The sequence below is a fragment of the Piliocolobus tephrosceles genome, chromosome 14 (genome assembly GCF_002776525.5).
Source record: "Piliocolobus tephrosceles isolate RC106 chromosome 14, ASM277652v3, whole genome shotgun sequence".
Taxonomy (NCBI): Eukaryota; Metazoa; Chordata; class Mammalia; order Primates; family Cercopithecidae; genus Piliocolobus; species Piliocolobus tephrosceles.
This window is the reverse complement of record NC_045447.1, coordinates 17,023,977-17,041,319: the sequence shown is the minus strand read 5'-3', so window position 1 is coordinate 17,041,319 and position 17,343 is coordinate 17,023,977. Positions and strand designations below refer to the sequence as shown.

General features: G+C 44.1%; 1 protein-coding gene across 1 annotated transcript in view; it reads right to left on the bottom strand.

The window, feature by feature from the left end:
• Window positions 1-17,343, bottom strand: part of TTLL11 (tubulin tyrosine ligase like 11) — a 274,582-nt gene that overhangs the window by 43,349 nt on the left and 213,890 nt on the right. The window contains exon 7 of the mRNA XM_026457100.1: window positions 8,561-8,812. Coding sequence (XP_026312885.1) covers window positions 8,561-8,812 — 252 coding nt within the window. The remainder of the gene's footprint in view (window positions 1-8,560; window positions 8,813-17,343) is intronic.

The window sequence follows — 17,343 nt, the reverse complement described above, 5'->3', positions numbered from 1 at the left end:
TTTTTTTTGTATGGAAATGTGGAGTGGAGGGTAGTCTGGTATGCTGAAAAGAGTATGATTTAGATTTAGACATAAGACAGATTAGGATTCAAATCCTGACTGGAACCTTTTCTAGCTGTGTGACTGTGGGGAATTTACTTAAACCTTCCGTGCTTTTATTTCTTGGGCTCTAAAATGAAGGTAATAATACCTGCCCACATGGTTGTGAGTACATGCCAAGAACCCAGCACGGTGCCTGTCACCTGGTAGGCCCACAGCAATTGTGAGTTCCCTTCCCCAACTCTCTCCCCCTTTTCGCTTTTCTTCTTCTAGATCTAGAGTCATCTCATCCCAGAGGCTGCCTGGAGCCAAGTGAGTGACCCTGCCCATTCTGGAGAAATGGAGCGCACCAGTCTGAATGTCTGTGTACAAGGCTTGGGCTCTCTGTTCAGACTGGAAGCAGCCCTTGGCTTGTCCAGGTGCACCCCTGCCCTGGACAGGATTTTGCTGGAAGGCTTGTCCCAAGGCAGGCTGGATTTGTCCAGGGAATCTTGAAAGCTAGGCCTCCGTGCCAGCTGTCAGGTTGGCTGAACTACATTCAATGCTGCTTTCAACTTTTCAAACAAACCCACATCCACTGCCTCAGCTAATGATGAAGTGGCTCTTTGATTTCCCATTTGTCATTATCCCTTGTGTGAACAGCTCTGTTAGGGACTGGACAGGGGAGGGGTTGATTGGCAAGCAGGATTGGGCATCAGAGTCCCCTCTCCAAACCCAAGTACACCCCTAATGACGGTGGCTGGGCATGTGCCCTGCATGGTGCCCAGACAAGCCTGGTGCTCCTTGTATGCCAGCACACTTTCTTTCCCCCTTCCTCCCTCCGCCCTTCCTTTCTTCCCGCCTATATTTCCCAGGCCATCAATGCACATCCTGCTTCCTCCTGGGCTCCTGCTCTGTATTTCAATCACAAGTCACGGTGGCAGACTTCAAAGCACATCAGCACACAGTTATTGAGCCCCAATAACCACATGTCAATGGACGCAGAGGTTTTCACGTCACTTGTCACCAAGACGGCTATCTACTGGGTTCTGTGGGGGACAATGATCCAGTCTCTCCCAGGGTATTCTAACAGCCTGCATTGCTAATTTACAAAGCTTCATTAGGAACAGCCACAGTGTCCTCTAATTATCATATCAGTGTCCTCTGGGCTACCTGCTCTTCCACAAGACAGGAGCGCTGCCTGGCTTGCTCTGTGGGTTAATGGAGTATTAAAAGGGAAACCACACTCACCAGTGGTATATAGTTATTTTTTTTGTGACAGGTAGAAAATAGAAGTGTCAAACCTTTAGCAGGAACCGTAATTTAAAACAGAAATTCTCCATTTATTCCCTTTCCAAGGTAACTCTTCCTCCCTAGTGATGCCTGCGAATACAGTTGATTGCAACATCTGCTACTGGGACAGAGGAGGGATCCATGCTGGCTGCGGTAGGCAGGAAATGCAAATGCCTTAAAAGAATATTGATTCTGTAGGCATTTCTTGGGCACCATCTGTATGCTAGGGCTTTTCTTGCTCATTAGCTGTCTGGATTTTAACCATTCTTTGAGGGTGGTATTCCTAGTCCCATTTCAATGAAGCATATGCTGAGGCTCAAGAGATGGGACATGACTTGCCCAAGGTCACACAGTTGGAATTCACATCTAGCCCTTCCTTGGAAGATAAGAGTAGTGGGCTTGGGAGCTGTGGGGAGGTGGCCCAGTCCAGGGCTGCAGGAGGGATTCAGGAATCAAGAAACCAGGTCTCAGGCCAGGGACCAGTAGGGTTGGAGTCTCTAAAGCACTCCTGTTAGAAGCTTTGGGATATGGAGCTGGGGCTAAGACAACCAGGGTGCTTGGATTTGCCCTGTGGTTACCAAACATTCTCAACAAACTCAAACAGGAAATGAATGACTCCAACAGTCAAGATATCAAGACTTTGGAATGAATTTTTCATCCATCTATCCACTCAATGAGAATTTATTTGTGCCCTCTCTGTGTAGGCAGTATTCTGGGCTTAGACAGCAAGGAAGAGCTGAATGGGCCTTGGATACCGCTCTCAGAGACTGTACGTGATCTTAGAGTCTGGAGTAAAAATGTGGCTCTTAATCATTGAGAACAGTTTTCCCTTATGCCTGGGGATGCAGTTCCTCAAATGACTAACAAGTGGAAGGATAAATTCTTCAGTGGAAGAAAAGTCCAAGAAATAGGGTACCATGAGAAGCCAGAAAAGTTTCTAGGAAAGGATAGGTTAGAAATGTACATGGAAAAGATGAGCTTTGGAGTCAAATGCACACGAGTTTGAATCTTGGCTTTGCTGTGTAACCTTGTGCAAGTCATGGAAGTTCTTGCATCTACATTAGCAAATTTCAATTTGTACAGTGAGAAAAAGACTGTTCACCATACAAGGATCTTTTTTTTTTTTTTTTTTGAGACAGAGTCTCGCTCTATCGCCCAGGCTGGAGTGCAGTGGCGCAATCTCAGCTCACTGCAAGCTCCGCTTCCCGGGTTTATGTCATTCTCCTGCCTCAGCCTCCGGAGTAGCTGGGACTACAGGCACCCGCCACCTTGCCTGGCTAGTTTTTTGTATTTTTTAGTAGAGATGGGGTTTCACCGTATTAGCCAGGATGATCTCGATCTCCTGACCTTGTGATCTGCCTGTCTCGGCCTCCCAAAGTGCTGGAATTACAGGCTTGAGCCACTGTGCCCGGCCATATACAAGGATCTTTTAAGTACTAGCTCAGTGCCTGGCATGCATGGGGAAGTGGCAAATGGCAGTTCGCATCCTTCCTCTCTGATGTAGAACCAGTTTGAAGAAATAGTCTGTGTGTGTGTGTGTTTTTTTTTCCCAGAATCAAAGGAATTTGGGCACATATGATGGGAGAGAATCACAAATCATTTAAGTTCATTAGGAGTCCAAATATAGAAAGATTTGAAACGATCATTCTCATTCCCTCTTAACAACTACTGACATCTCATGGGAAATTTAGGAACCAACTTTTTCCACTCCATAAAATCCTATTTATAGAATTTCTTTTGTGTTCATCCTTCTCTGTGCAGAAAAGAAGTTTTTTGTTTGTTTGTTTGTTTGTTTTTTCTGGAGAGGATTCTATAATGTGAAAGCTAACAAATTATCAATATTTATTTTTTAAAAACCACACTACCTAAACATCTAGGGGGGCAAGAAGACAACTCCAGTTTAAAAGGTATGGCTTTGAAAGGCCATTGATATCCAAGGCGTGCAATATTGCTGGAAAGGGATGGTCACAGAAGCAGAGGAGATTAGCAAAGTCACTGAGGAGTTAATGACAGAGGGGGAAGCAAGGCCCCTTACGCTCCTATTCTAGAACATTCTAACACACCATGTTGCCTCTGAGAGAATAAAGTCCCCCACAGCTATCCATTATGAAGCATGTTAATATCATCTTATGATAAAAGGGAATGGGAGGGGAAAGGGTAAAGGAAGAAAAACCTAGAAGGAAGCCCAGGATCAGAAGCCACCCAGTGGGAGAACCTCACATGAAGCAAATGCTCGCGGTACAGAGAAGCTGCTGCATTTCCTAGAAATAAACCTGGTTTTGGAAAACTGCTTAATTTCTGGGCTGCCATCATGAAAAATGCAGCATATGCAAATTGATGTCCAAGTCTGATGTGGGACACATTTGTAAAAATTTTCATTTGTGAATTACATAGATGCCCCCCAAATCAGTAATCCAATGGAAGAAGAATGACAAAAATGCATCTTCCTCTAAGATAGCCATCAAACTGAAAAATCAATCAGATACTGTCTATTTCTCGGGGAAAAAAGTGGCTTCACACCCCAGCAATTATTACAAAATAAAATGTTAAAAAAGAAAGAAGAAAAGAGGCACTTAATTCATGGTAATGTGTGCTACTATTATGTGCCTCCTGAGGAAGTGACATGAAAAGCTGGTTAGAGAGAGTTAAGTCTAGACGAGAGAAGAACAGTTCATTATTTCTCATTTCTTGGTGAAAAAGAAAAATAGAATATGGCCAGACTGGCATTAGCATAATTCACTCCGAAAACTGCTGATCTATGCAGCACATTATGAGAGATGGACACTGGAAATAAATTCAATCGGAGTGTTTATTATTTTCTTCCCTCTAGTTCTCTTCAAGGAGCTTGGAGAGAGAGAGTGGGTAGAACAGATGAAAAGCAAGTTCAACTTCTGCCATTTGCGTGGGAGCGCTGAGAGGAGTGTATATCTCGCCAGCGAATATGTCTTTTTCAAAGTGCTCCTGAGAAGGGCACTTGGTTTGATTTAACATATGGCATAAATATTATTAATTCATAATGAAGCAAAATTTAAACCAAAGTGGAACAGAGAGAGAGAAGGGTTGTTAGCAAGAGAAAATGCATGCTGTTAAATTTAGCCGGCAAGACTGAACATACTCAGAGAAATCTAAAGGCAGAGAATATCATCTTTTATGATTAGGTTGCTGTTAGGATTTTCTGGGACAATTGAAAAAGAAAAATCTGGCCAGGTGCGTGGCTCACGCCTGTAATCCCAGCACTTTGGGAGGCTGAGGCGGGTGGATCACCTGAGGTCAGAAGTTCAAGACCAGCCTGACCAATATGGTGAAACCCCATCTCTACTAAAAATACAAAAATTAGCCAGGTATGGTGGTGCACGCCTGTAGTCCCAGCTACTCAGGAGGCTGAGACAGGAGAATTACTTGAACCTGGGAAGTGGAGGATGTAGTGAGCCGAGATTGCACCACTGCACTGCAGCCTGGGCAATAGAGCAAGACTCTGTCTCAAAAAAAAAAAAGAAAAAGAAAAACCAAGAAAAACCTATTAATGGTTGTGCAATGCTTTTTCCATTTCTTCCTGCATTCTTAATTACTACAGACATTTGTTGGGAAGGGAGGGAGGAAGGAGAGGAGCTCAGTCTGAGTCCCTGAGCACTGGCTGCCCAGTCCCCACTTGAAGAAGTGGTTCTCAGTGTCACGGTCACCATGGCTCCCTAACGAGCTTGGCCACTGATTGGGAATGATGGCTGCAGGACCTAATAGTCTCTAATGTGGCAAAACCTGGGTTTTCATGCAAATGCCCTTAATTATGGAGAGCAAAAGGGTGAAAAATCATAAAGCCTATCACGTAGAACAGATTTGTGGCTATATTTTTTACCTCGCCTGGTTTCAATCTGAGAGCATTTTAGGAATCTTCTTGGTGAGAACCATTCTCAATTCTGCTTTCTTTTCAAGAGGCATAGCAGTCCTCTTAATAGGCACCTCCTTCCTCTCATACCAGAGGTCACCCACCGATGGTATCTATGGGCAGTCATGCTTTCATTGAATCCACAGTGTTTAAAATTATTTTTCAAATTGTCAACATTTGTAGATGTGTATTGAGATTTTATGTAGATATTTAGGATTGAAAAATAAAAAGCTCTGGTGATATCAGCCCAGCAGCAGCCTTCCTTTAGATATGGGATGTGCTCTCCAGCTTGCCATAGCCTGCCCTCCCTCCCCGACCTTGTCTACCCAGCCCTCTGTGATAGTTGATGCTTCCTGCTGAACCTGTAGGCAAGTGAGATGGTGATTCTTACCATAAGCAATTTTTCAAATCTCCCCCTCTCTCTTTTGTTTGGGTAGGACTTTATTAGGATTAAAAAGGAAGCATTTCCATTTCTACCAAAAATTTAGCCTAGATGATAAACCTAACTTCTAAATTTGGGCTATACATGCCATCCATTCAGGGGCTCTCCCTGCTGCCTGGAAAAATCCTGCCTCTACCAGTCCAAACCCTGCCTCCTTTTGGGAGCCTGCCTTGTACTTGTAGCACTCTGAATGCCACCCTGCTGGGGAGTCCATGAGCCACCGCCCCATGACTCTGCCAAAACATTGCCTTTAATGATGTGTTCATTGCATGCTATTAGATTGACAGTCCTTTGAGGGCAGGCAGGGTCCCATTATTTGCCTTTGAATCTCCCATGGCTACCAGGTGCTCAGTAACAGTTGTTAGGTTAAACCAGACATAATCCTTTATAGCATAATATTGAGCTAGAACAGATCTCACAGGACCAGGGTTCCCTGCAACTCCCAAGATGTCATCCATACGAAGCCAAGCCATTTCTTCATGCTCTCTGATCTTGAATTGAGTTTTCTGTGTGATGGTGCAAAGGCTGGGGAGGGCCAAGAAAGCTTCTGCCATTGCTCCAAAGATCTGTGCCCACAGACAACTTATGCTGAGAGAAGCACCCCAACTTCCTCAATCTCATCATTCTCTGGGGCCCCAAATACTTCCACAGTGCCCATAAGTGCACTCATGACCTGAGGCCTCTGTCACTAAGCTGTTTCCTTATGTTACAAGGTCCAGGAATCACAAAGGGGCAGAGCCTGCCTACCTATCTGTTCTCTTTCTTCTCTTTTTCACTATAATGGGATAGCACTATGCACAATTAGAATAATTCTATTTCCCAGCTTCCTATGCAGATGGTGGTAGCCAGTAAGATAGAAGTGGAAGTCACTGAAAACAGCTTCCAGGAAAGCTTTTGAAGGGATCTAATTAATCTGTGGAGGCCTTTTTCTTCCTCCCCTTCTTCCCCTTTCTGTCTGGAATTCAACCATGATGGCTGGATTTTCAGCAGCCCTCCTGTGACCATAAGACAACCCCGAAGTGGAAGTACGCACTTAGGATGGATGAGCAAAAAGACAGAAAGTGGAACGTGGATCATATTGTGGAGTCATTAACCAGCTCTAGAACCCCCACTGCAAAAGTTCCTGTTACATGAAAGAAAGTTACTATTTAAGCCATTTGTAGGTGGTTACCTATTACTGAAAGCCAAATGTAATTCCTAAATGAGTCCCAGAGTATCATGTCAGGCAGTCTTTTCAGTGTAAATAATAAGTGCCTACTGACTTTTTTGAAAATTCCCACTGCCTGATGGAAATAATAACCACAAGACTCCCACTGAACAAGCAGCTCCCATGAACTAGGCATCAGACCAGCTGCTCTATGATATATTATCCCAACCTCACAACAATCCTGCAAGGCAGGGATGATTGTTCCCATTTTGCAGATGAGAGAACTGAGTGCAGAGAAGATAAGGAATTTGCCCAAAGCCACACAGCTATTAAGTAATGTGCTTGGCTCTGAAGCCAGACCCGTCTGATCCCAAAGCCTGTCCTCTTTCCACTGGGCTTCCCTCCCACACCCGCCCTACCCCCTGAAACTGACACGAAGCCCTTCTCAAAGTCATCTTGCAAAAATACTACTTCAGGTGTACTGAAACGGCAAAATTCCTGCCAATACTTTTGTGTACCATCCTGTCAGGAATAGCAGAGGGCTAGAGTTAGAATTTATAAAACTTCTTTGGAGACAAGTCTTTGACAAAAGTGATTTCCCACTCAAAACTTCTAATTATTTTAGTGAATAAAGCTGTGAAAAGTGTGACTTTGAGGTGCAAGACAAAAATATTAAAATCAGTGATGGGAAAAACAACAGCCATATTGAGTGCTCGCAGACCTACTCCAGGAGGTGTATAGGATACAATTAATTGCTAAGGAACATTTCCATATTGTCACCCATTCATATTTATTAAAGGGATCTAGAGTTATTAGATTAACACATACTAAGTGGGAACCTTCTTTGATCGAGACTCCGTGTAGGACCATTTATATATCTATATAAATTATATATAAATATACATATAATTTCACGGAATTCTTTTAACCTTGTAAGAAGAAACTGACATTTATTGATCACTTACCACTTGCTAGATGTTTCTGTGCAATCTCAACTAATCTTACACACACTATTGTAGGGCACAGGCAGCTTTATCCTCATTTTACAGGATGGAAGTATTGAGGTTTAGGGGTGCTCTTTGCCTTGCCTTAGGGTAACTTGCCCTAGAAGCTAGTAAATGCTGCTGTATTGCCCCAAAGTGTCCCCACAGGGTAGAAGGAAATTAATGTGTACTCTCTGGAAACCAAGTGGCAATTGCTTACTATGCAGGCTGCAGCAAAGATATAATTTCTTTATCTCATGTTTCATCTTGAAAATTCATGCAAATTTTGCATTATACTCTAAAATATAGCCGTGTTATTTTTATATTAGAACAAATGCATTAAAATATTTATCAGCTGAATTATTTAACTTTTCCCTCCTGAAACTGACACTTTGGAAAGATGTGCCTTGCTTCTCTGTTGTGGCTTCACGAACGCCAGGCACACAGCCACGCACCACTGGGAGAAGCCCGGTTTAAGAAGCGCAAGGTCTGCCTGACTCCAAGGGGCGATTATTAGTATGCATTTTCAGGACTCAGCTCAAGGTAGGCACAGAGTTGCTTTTTAATCATGAACATAAGGTTGCGAATGCTGTCACATCCATCATATTCATCAATTCACTCAAAAAATGAGAGTCTACCATGTACCAGCCACTAGGCTAATCTATGCTCAAATAGAGTACTGACCCAGCACCACAGATTCTCCCAAGTGCAGTCAGGGAGACCTGACCCGCCAGATGTGAGACTGGACTCCACCCGGCTCAAAGCCCAAGCCAGAGGCGGCTGTTCTCACTGACCTTATGAAGGTACGAAAGCCTGTTGGCCCCAACTTCATTGTCCCCTTGATGCCCAGGAATCGGATAAACAAATTTGCCATCCTGTCCACCAGGCGCAGGTAGTTGAACTGCTTTGCGTACTTGGGGAACACCTGCTTGAGGCAAATGGAAGGCAGGTGGGCTTCGGGGTTGGCGTTGCAGTCTGGAGCACTGGTCAGCTCGCCGTCCAAAGCATCTTCCTTTCCGGCGAATGGTTTTTCAAGCTGCTGAGACCTGAAGCACACAAAGAATTAATGATATAACACTTTCCCTTGCAGTTTCTCCTTTACTTGAGATTTACAACCTCCTCAGGTGGCAGCATTATCAGTATTTTTATTTTACAGACAGCAAGACTAACCACAGAGAAGTGACCTGCCCAAGCTCACATAGCCAGCACATAGCAAAACCAGGACGTGAAACCAAGGCAGAGCCAGGGCTAGAAATGTGTGCTTCCTCCTTCCACCATCCTGGTTTCCCAGTATGAAAACCTTCCTTTACTGTACTTGTGATTCAAGAGAATACTTTATTATGTAGCAGTCTAGGTTTGATTTCAAACTCTTACTTACGGGTAGTAATTGAATAATTAAGAAATGCAAAAATCTTATTGAGGACTGGCAAGAAGCCAGAACACAGTTCAACCAACAATTTGCAAAGGTGCATCAGCTACCGAATTCTAGGAATAGAAACAATTATATTTCTGGCTTAACTGTTTTTTTAAAATTTGGAATTCATACAAAAAATGATTACAGTGTAGTGATTCCTTAGTCTGGATATTTTATTCAGAAATTATTTTGATGTTCAAGAAAACTAGCAGCTAATAACTCTTAAATATCCACCTCTAGCTCAGAATGTTCTTCTCATCTTAGACCTACATATTATTCCCCCTCGCCCCAAATCTACGTTCCCCATCTCCTTGAATGTCACAACCATCTGCCAGTTACCCAACAGGAAAGCACAGAACAAACGCTGACTCCTCCTCGGCTAGTTATGCCTCCTTAGTCCTGAAGCCAACCCCTGCTGCTCTGCCCTTGCCTGGACTGTAGCAAAGGCCCTCCTGCCTCTGGGCCTTGCCCATCCATAGATCCATCCTCCAAACTGGCACCTAAGTCACCTCTTTTTAGGCCACCCTGGCTGAGTCACTTCCTTGCTAAAACCACTGAGGACTCCCGAGTCTGTACTGCTCTTTCTGGCACTTGAGGCCCTTCCCGAGCTCTTCTTGGGCCTCCTCATTTCCAATCTTCCCCCCAGCCAGGCACACTGTTCCAGCCCAAGCCTTGTGTGCTGCTCCTCCCAACATGCCGCTCACTGACCTGCCCTGGAACCAGAGACTCCATGCTCCCTGGACACCCAGTTCCCTTCCACACTCAAGGGCCCTCTCTGCAACTGCAGCTCAGTTCCCACTCCTGCGTCCTATCCTGTTGGGATCTGGGGCCAGGTGTAACCCTCTGCCACCTGCTGTGTTCATTCCTGAGACAGAACCTTGAGCATGTTATACATGGTCAGTAAATGCTGCCTGGTTGACTAACTGATCCAAGAAAATTAGGACGGTATCTCGTGGTACTGAGAGGTGGTGCTATTAATGGTACCAAGGCCTGTTCTCTACTCTTTATTAAATGACCTCATGCCCAGTGCTTTCATTTCCAAGCATGCACACCATCAGTGCTCAGGTTGGGCCATCTGGGTGTCTTTGTGCCTGCTTTCCTCTGGCCCTGGCTGCCTGGCACACTTCTGTTCCACTTTCAAAACCAGCTGAGATGGCTTCTTGACCACACGGGTCCCTCTCTCTCATGCCTCACCCCCATTCCTTGGACGTGCTTCCTTGTTTGCTTTGTCATGCCTGCACTGCGTTGGTTTACATGCCAGTCTCTCTCACCATTTTGCGAGCTCATTGAACGCCTACATCTGTTTCATATAGAAATGTCACTCCTATTTCTATAGGACCTGAAACATACTTGGTGTTTGAGAAAGTCTCATTGAATCTGTTGAATTGAAAAAGTTTGCAACATAAGCCTCAAAATATTAAAGTTACAATGTTTTGTAACTTGTAAGCACTTTTAAATTCAACAGTGAAACAACGTGCGTGATAACCCTACACAAACGGTCCTCCCTTCATCCAAGTCCAAGGAGCCAGCCTCTGGGAAAAACTCCCTTGTATGAATAAAAAGTCCTGGAAGGCCTATTCCTGGTTTCTCCTTAGTGGGTCTTGATGCTGGTCTCAAAGCAAGGACAGGCAGAGGGCAGAAGCAGAAAAGCACGAGGGAAAAATCTCTTTAAATCTCTTTTCAACTTCAACAGTGTGGAGGGTTTTAAGGAAAGAAATGCTTCCTCCCAGAAAGAGGAGAGTCCTGACTCTTTGGGAGAGGCAAATGTGCCCAAAGGACTGCAATTTTCCTCCAGCTAAAATGATTTTGTCATCATCACCTTGAACTTAAGACACTAAATATCAGGTGGTTGCTTTTCAGATGAAATGAAACGTTTTCCCATTAAGGTTATAGGAAGAAAGATGAGAAAAAAGGCGACGCTCTTATCGGAAATTGCCCTTAAATTACTGGGTAAGTGGCAATCAATGACTTTATAAGCACTCAGTAAGTTTTTATTCAAGGAAAGATTAGGAAATGTACAGTTGGAATACACTCGATAACAATGAAAATAGCTCAGAGGACTCATCAGTGGGCAGAACCGTCCACAGTTAGGCGGCCATCTGCTCTTCACTCCACTCTGTGCAGTTATGACTATGCCCCTGTTCCAGAAGAAGAAACTGAGGCTTGGTAAGGTGTTGCACCTGTATCGTCTAGCTGAACTGGAATTATAAGTCAGTTCTAATAAGCCACTGATCCACTGCTGTTTCTATTTTACTACTGTAATTCTTCTCCTTTTTTTCTTTTTTCTTTTTTTTTGCTTCAAGCCATTCTCCTGCCTCAGCGTCCCAAGTAGCTGGGATTACAGGTGTGTGCCAGCATGCCCAGCTAATTTTTTAAAATATTTTTAGTAGAGACGGGATTTCACCATGTTGGTCAGGCTGGTCTTGAACTCTTGACCCCAAGCAATCCACCTGTCTTGGCCTTGGCCTTCCAAAGTGGTGGAATTACAGGCATGAGCCACCATGCCCAGTCCTTCTTCTTCTTCTTCTTTTTTTTTTTTTTTTTTAGAGATAGGGGCTCACTCTGTCACCCAGGCTGGAGTGCAGTGGTACAACCACAGCTCACTGTAGCCTAGGCTGAGCCTAGGCACCTGGGCTCAAACAATCTTGCCTCAGCTTCCTGAGTAGCTAGAACTACAGGTGTGTACCACCATTAGCCTGGCTTTTTTTTTTTGAGACAGAGTCTTCCTCTGTCAACCAGGCTGGAGTAGTGGCGTGATCTTGGCTCACTACTACTGCAACCTCTGCCTCCTGGGTTCAAGTGATTCTCTTGTCTCAGCCTTCTGATTAGCTGAGATTACAGGCATGTGCCACCATGCCTGGCTAATTTTTGTATTTTCAGTAGAGATGGGGTTTTGCCATGTTGGCCAGTTTGGTCTCGAACTCCTGACCTCAAGTGATCCACCCGCCTCAGCCTCCCAAAGTGCTGGGATTATAGGCATGAGCCACCGTGCCTGGCCAGTCTGGCTAATTTTTAAGTTTTTTTGTAGAGATAAGGTCTAACTACATTGACCAGGCTAGTCTTGAACTCCTGGCCTCAAGCGATCCTCCTGCCTTGGCTAGCCTCCCAATGTCCTGGGATTATAGGTGTGAGCCACTCTTTCTGACCCACCACCCCATTATTCAAATACACATCATAATTCACATTGTGGGTTACAAATCCTTCGTGGAATTATTGATTTTTTATTTTAAAGAGTTTTTTAAAGATTATAATAGTAAGTCATGTTCTTTGTAGACATTCTGAGAAATGTATAAAGGATCAAAATCATTTGTAATTCTACAAATTTGAGATCAACATTATTAACATTTTGATTTCTTATCTATATTTATGAAGTTAGGATTGCATTACGTGTATTCCAAATCCTTCTTTTTATATCCTACATTGTAAGTATCTTCCCATGGTATTAAGTGTTTTCATGAGTATAATTTCTTGTGACATGAAATATTCTGTATTAATTAACCATTCCCCCTCAGTTAGAGATCTAGTGTCACATGGTCTGTCAATTGACTAAATAGAGTCAGTGATCAGTCCCCTGAGTGACGTACTCCCTCTCAGAAGCATAAAATCTTTTTTTTTGAGACGGAGTCTCGCACTGTCACCCAGGCTGGAGTGCAGTGGCATGATCTCGGCTCACTGCAACCTCTGCCTCCCAGGTTCAAGCGATTCTCCTTGCCTCAGCTTCCCAAATAGCTGGGACTACAGGTGCATGCCACCACATCTGGCTAATTTTTTTACTCTGTATTTTTAGTAGAGACGGGGTTTCACCTTGTTAGCAAGGAAGCATAAAATCTTATAGCTAGAAGTGGCTTTGGAGATCACTCTGTCCAACGATGTCATTTATTATTTTATCGTAGTACAATAATAAACATAAAGCTCACCATTTTAACCATTTTCAAGTGGACAATTCAGTGGTGCTTCAGGCATTCACATTATTGTGTAACTGTCACCACTATCTAGTTCCAGAACATTTTTGAAATGATTCTAGAGAAGAAATTTAAACCCAGATAGATAAGGACATTAACACCAGCCGGTCATTTGATCAGCACATCATCCAGGATCGTGGGCTTAGCTGGGGTTGCCCTGGTGATGGGAACCCCACCACCTCTAGGACACCTCAGACTGGAAAGCTGTTCCCAATGGTAACCAGCGAATGTCTTTCTCCAGGGTCCAATTCCTGCCTCCCATTCTGCCTCCAGAGCCTTGCAGAATGAGTCTGTTTTTTCTTCTAGCAATAGCCTTTCAAATTTCTTTCAAGGGTTGCTGTATTTAGTGGATGACCACCATTTCCCATCATTCCTGAATCCCAATTAATAACCTCATGATGAAAAGAGTCTTCAAAGCCAGAGATATCATTTTCATGGACTCAACCACAAATTCAGAGGGAGGTGGTTTTACTCAACTGGAAGAAGGCACTAAAGATATAGCTGATATGTAAGAGGAAATAAAACAACGAGAAATGGAATCTTTGCTGGAGATAATTCCAATTATCACATTGAGATCCAAGCCATCACAAATATGTAAGATCCTGTTTTTACTTAATAGCATTTTAATGGAAATGTCAAGCTTATGAAATAAAAGTGACTGGTAAAGAAAATATAAATCAAGTTGACTAGTCCTTTGGGATAATTTAAAAAAATGAATTTGGTGTATCCTTGATTCATCAAAATAGGTCAAAAAGTTCTGGAATGTTTTATCTATTAGCATTTTTCAAATAAAATGGAATTCTTTTTCATTGAAACTTGTGAAAGACTACCTATCTCTATTTTGCCTGGAAAGTTAACTGTTAAAAATCACCATTTATCAAGGGCCTACCACATGTCAAATACTGCTCCAAGCAACTTACCTATATTATTTCATTTGTTTCTCACGACAATTCTACAGTGTAGGTGGAAACGATTCCCATTTTACAGATTAGGAAACAGGCCCAGAGAGGCTGAATACTTGCCCAAGCTCACCCAATCAGTAGTGAAATCAGGATTTACACTTGGGACTGTCTCACGACACACCCCATGCTTAGTTCACTATATAGCTTTTGTGATAATTTGATTTAAATCAAATCAGAGACTTTTCTTCTTATGTATAAGCGGTATATCGTTCCAGAAATTAACAAAGCAGAGAAGTAGGTCTAGCAAGGTCAAATTCTAGTTGCCGAAAAGTTGCTTAATTTCCATGTCTAGTTAAGCATTCCTTCAATAATTCATTCATCTGTGAAACATGTTCCAAGCACTCACATGCTCAGGGGCCTCGGATATAAGAGTGAGGTGGACACAGTCCCTGTCACCCAGAAGCATGTGACCAAGTGAGGGAAGACAAGACCCATATATAAACAGTGACTTGGCAGTGTGATGATGAGCGAGCCAGCATGGGTCTAGGTCATACAGGACCCTGAATGTGAGAGAAAGGTGCTTGAACATAGTAGTGTAGGGAATGAGAAGAATGTGGTGGATTTTGAGGAAAGGAATGGCAAGATTAACATCGTGGTGGAGATGAATACATCTGTTAGCACTATGCATTCCGAATTGAGAGGGGAAGGGTGGATGGTATTAGAAAGCTACTGGGACAGTCTAGGTCAACGATTCTGAAAGTGCGGTCCCAACAAAATCGGTGCCTCCTGATAACTTGATAGAAATGCACATTCTTGGATCTCACCCCAGACCTACTGACTCAGAAACTCTGAGTGGGCTAGGCAATCTGTTTTAGCAAGCCCTGTGGGTGATTCTGATGCAGGCTAAAGTCTAAGAATCACTGGTCTAGGTGAAAGAAAATGAGACCTGAACTAGGGCAGTTGTAATGGGCATAGAGACAGGGAGCTTTAGACACGTAGATTTAGCAACTACTGCTTGAACATGTGGGACAAAAGGGGAGAGAACACCCTGGATCATGTTCCCAGGTAGCCTTGTGGCAGTGGTGCCGCATGGCAAAGGGACATAAACAGGTCCCCTTCCCTGCTGTTCGGCCAAGGCGAGTCCCCTCAGTCACTAGCAGATTCTAAACGCACATGTATCATGTTGGCATTCCTGCAGAAAATGCTAACCATGCACCAAAGAAGTCCTCAAATTAGCCCTGCAGCTAATTTAAAGAACTGGAGGATGAAGTCACTAAAAATAAACTTTACTGTATAGCCCAGCTCTGTCGCTTGATAAATCCCTGCTATCACAGAAGCCCCATTTGCCTGATGGGTGATGCTAGGTGACTTGAAGGGAAGGTGACAGACTCTAAAACAGGTGAGGTGTGGGCTTCCACAGTGACAAGGAAAGGACTTAACGAGAGAGCTCTGTCTGCCATCCAAGTCCCTCTAAGACCTAGACCCACGCTGAGCCTATTCCCACCTGTTCCCCTTCACGCAACGACCCTTCCTCCCCACAAACCGTGGCCAGGCCACTTCCACCTCACTTGATGACTTTCCTCTGTAACATATCATCAACAGTGACAAAACATCAAAACACAACGAAACACAATGGCAATGATATTAATTGCACATACTATGTGCCAGGAACTGCAATTTTAAAAAATTTAATCTTGATAACATCCTACGAAGCAGGTGTTATTATTAATATGATCCCCATTTTACAGGTGAGGAAACCAAGGCACAAGGATACAAACCAATATGTTGTGAATCTGGGGCAGAAACCCAGACAGGCAGGCTCCAGCATCCTTGTTTCTAACCAATGCGTCATGCGGCCTCCATACACGAGGAGCTGTCAGGCATTGAGGACCTCAAGAGTCAGGCCGGTTATTTGTAACATCTCCTTTGACCCTAGCAAGAATCCTTTGAATTAGGTATTACAAATGGTCCCATTTCACTGATGAGAAAAGTGAGCTTCAGAGAGGTTAACCTACTTTCCTAAGGTGGCTCAGCTTTGACCTCGAAGCCCAGGCGCTTTCCACGCCATCATGCTCACTTGATGTAGTTACACAACTTCACTGATCTTATTTTCCCCTCCCTTGCAATGGAGAGAAGTCTTTGGCTTTATGGGGTGGTGTGAGGCTTAAGCAGGAGGATGGAGCCTACGCCTAGCACAAAATGGCCACATTGTTTAGGACTCAAAACAGGCTTTCCACAAACATCAAGAAGAATCTGCTTGGGGGTCTTGTAACTGTCTTCAATGTGACTTCTCGGGAGGGCACTAGTGCTTATCTGGCTGCTTCATTTTGTTTGCCAAACAAGTCAATCTGTTACTTTACATTCCAGGCTCCCACGAATTGCTGACATGTAATGTTTGTAATGTTTGTCGACTATATGAATTAACAAAGGACCCCATGGCGATAACAGCAGACTAGATCTCTCCCTGCCCGGGGATGGATTCCCAGAGCTGCCAGGCCTGGGGTTGCTGCAGGAGCATTTTCCTGCAGGGCCAGGCAATGCATTAACTGAAGGACAAGCATAAGGACTTACTCTAATGCCCTGGCTCCCACAGACCCAGAACTCATGCTATTTCAGAGCTGGAAAGGCCTTTTGGGGTCACTGGGCCCAGCCCTCTCATTTTACGGATGAAGGAGCTGACAGCTCATTTTACAAAGACCTCCCAATAAGCTTCTTTTCCAACAGGGCTCTCTGCCCTGCTGGCCCTGAGCATGGAGCACATGTCTTTGTCATCATCCCTCTTGCCCACTGGGCCTGCAGCACAGTTAGAGGCAGTGAAACATTTTGTGCACACAGGCCAAGGAGGGGTGCTCCAGTCGGCTCCTCCTCCCTGGGCTGTGGGCCTGGTGATGCAGAGGGTCTGGAATTCGGGCTTTGGGGGCAGATCAGGGCATGGTTGAAATCCCAGCTGTGCCACTCACAAGCTATGTGACCTCGGGCAAGTCATATAACCTCAAAGCTTTAGTTTCCTCTAATATAAAATGGGAATAATAATGGCACCTAACCTATAGGGCTGATGTTAGGATTAGCAGAGAAGATGGACACAGCATCTCAATACCTGTTTGCCACTTGGATTATAACCGCTGACATCTTTCTCTCACGAGCGTCATCATCTCAAGGTGCCCATTGTCTAGTCACCATCCCTCAGTTAGAGGGACTGGTACACCCCTAGGAATTCAGGAGAATATGGGGTTTCTGCCTCACTCCCTACCCCATGTAACCAAACACTAGATTGACCTTCTGCTCCTCAGCTGCTCCTC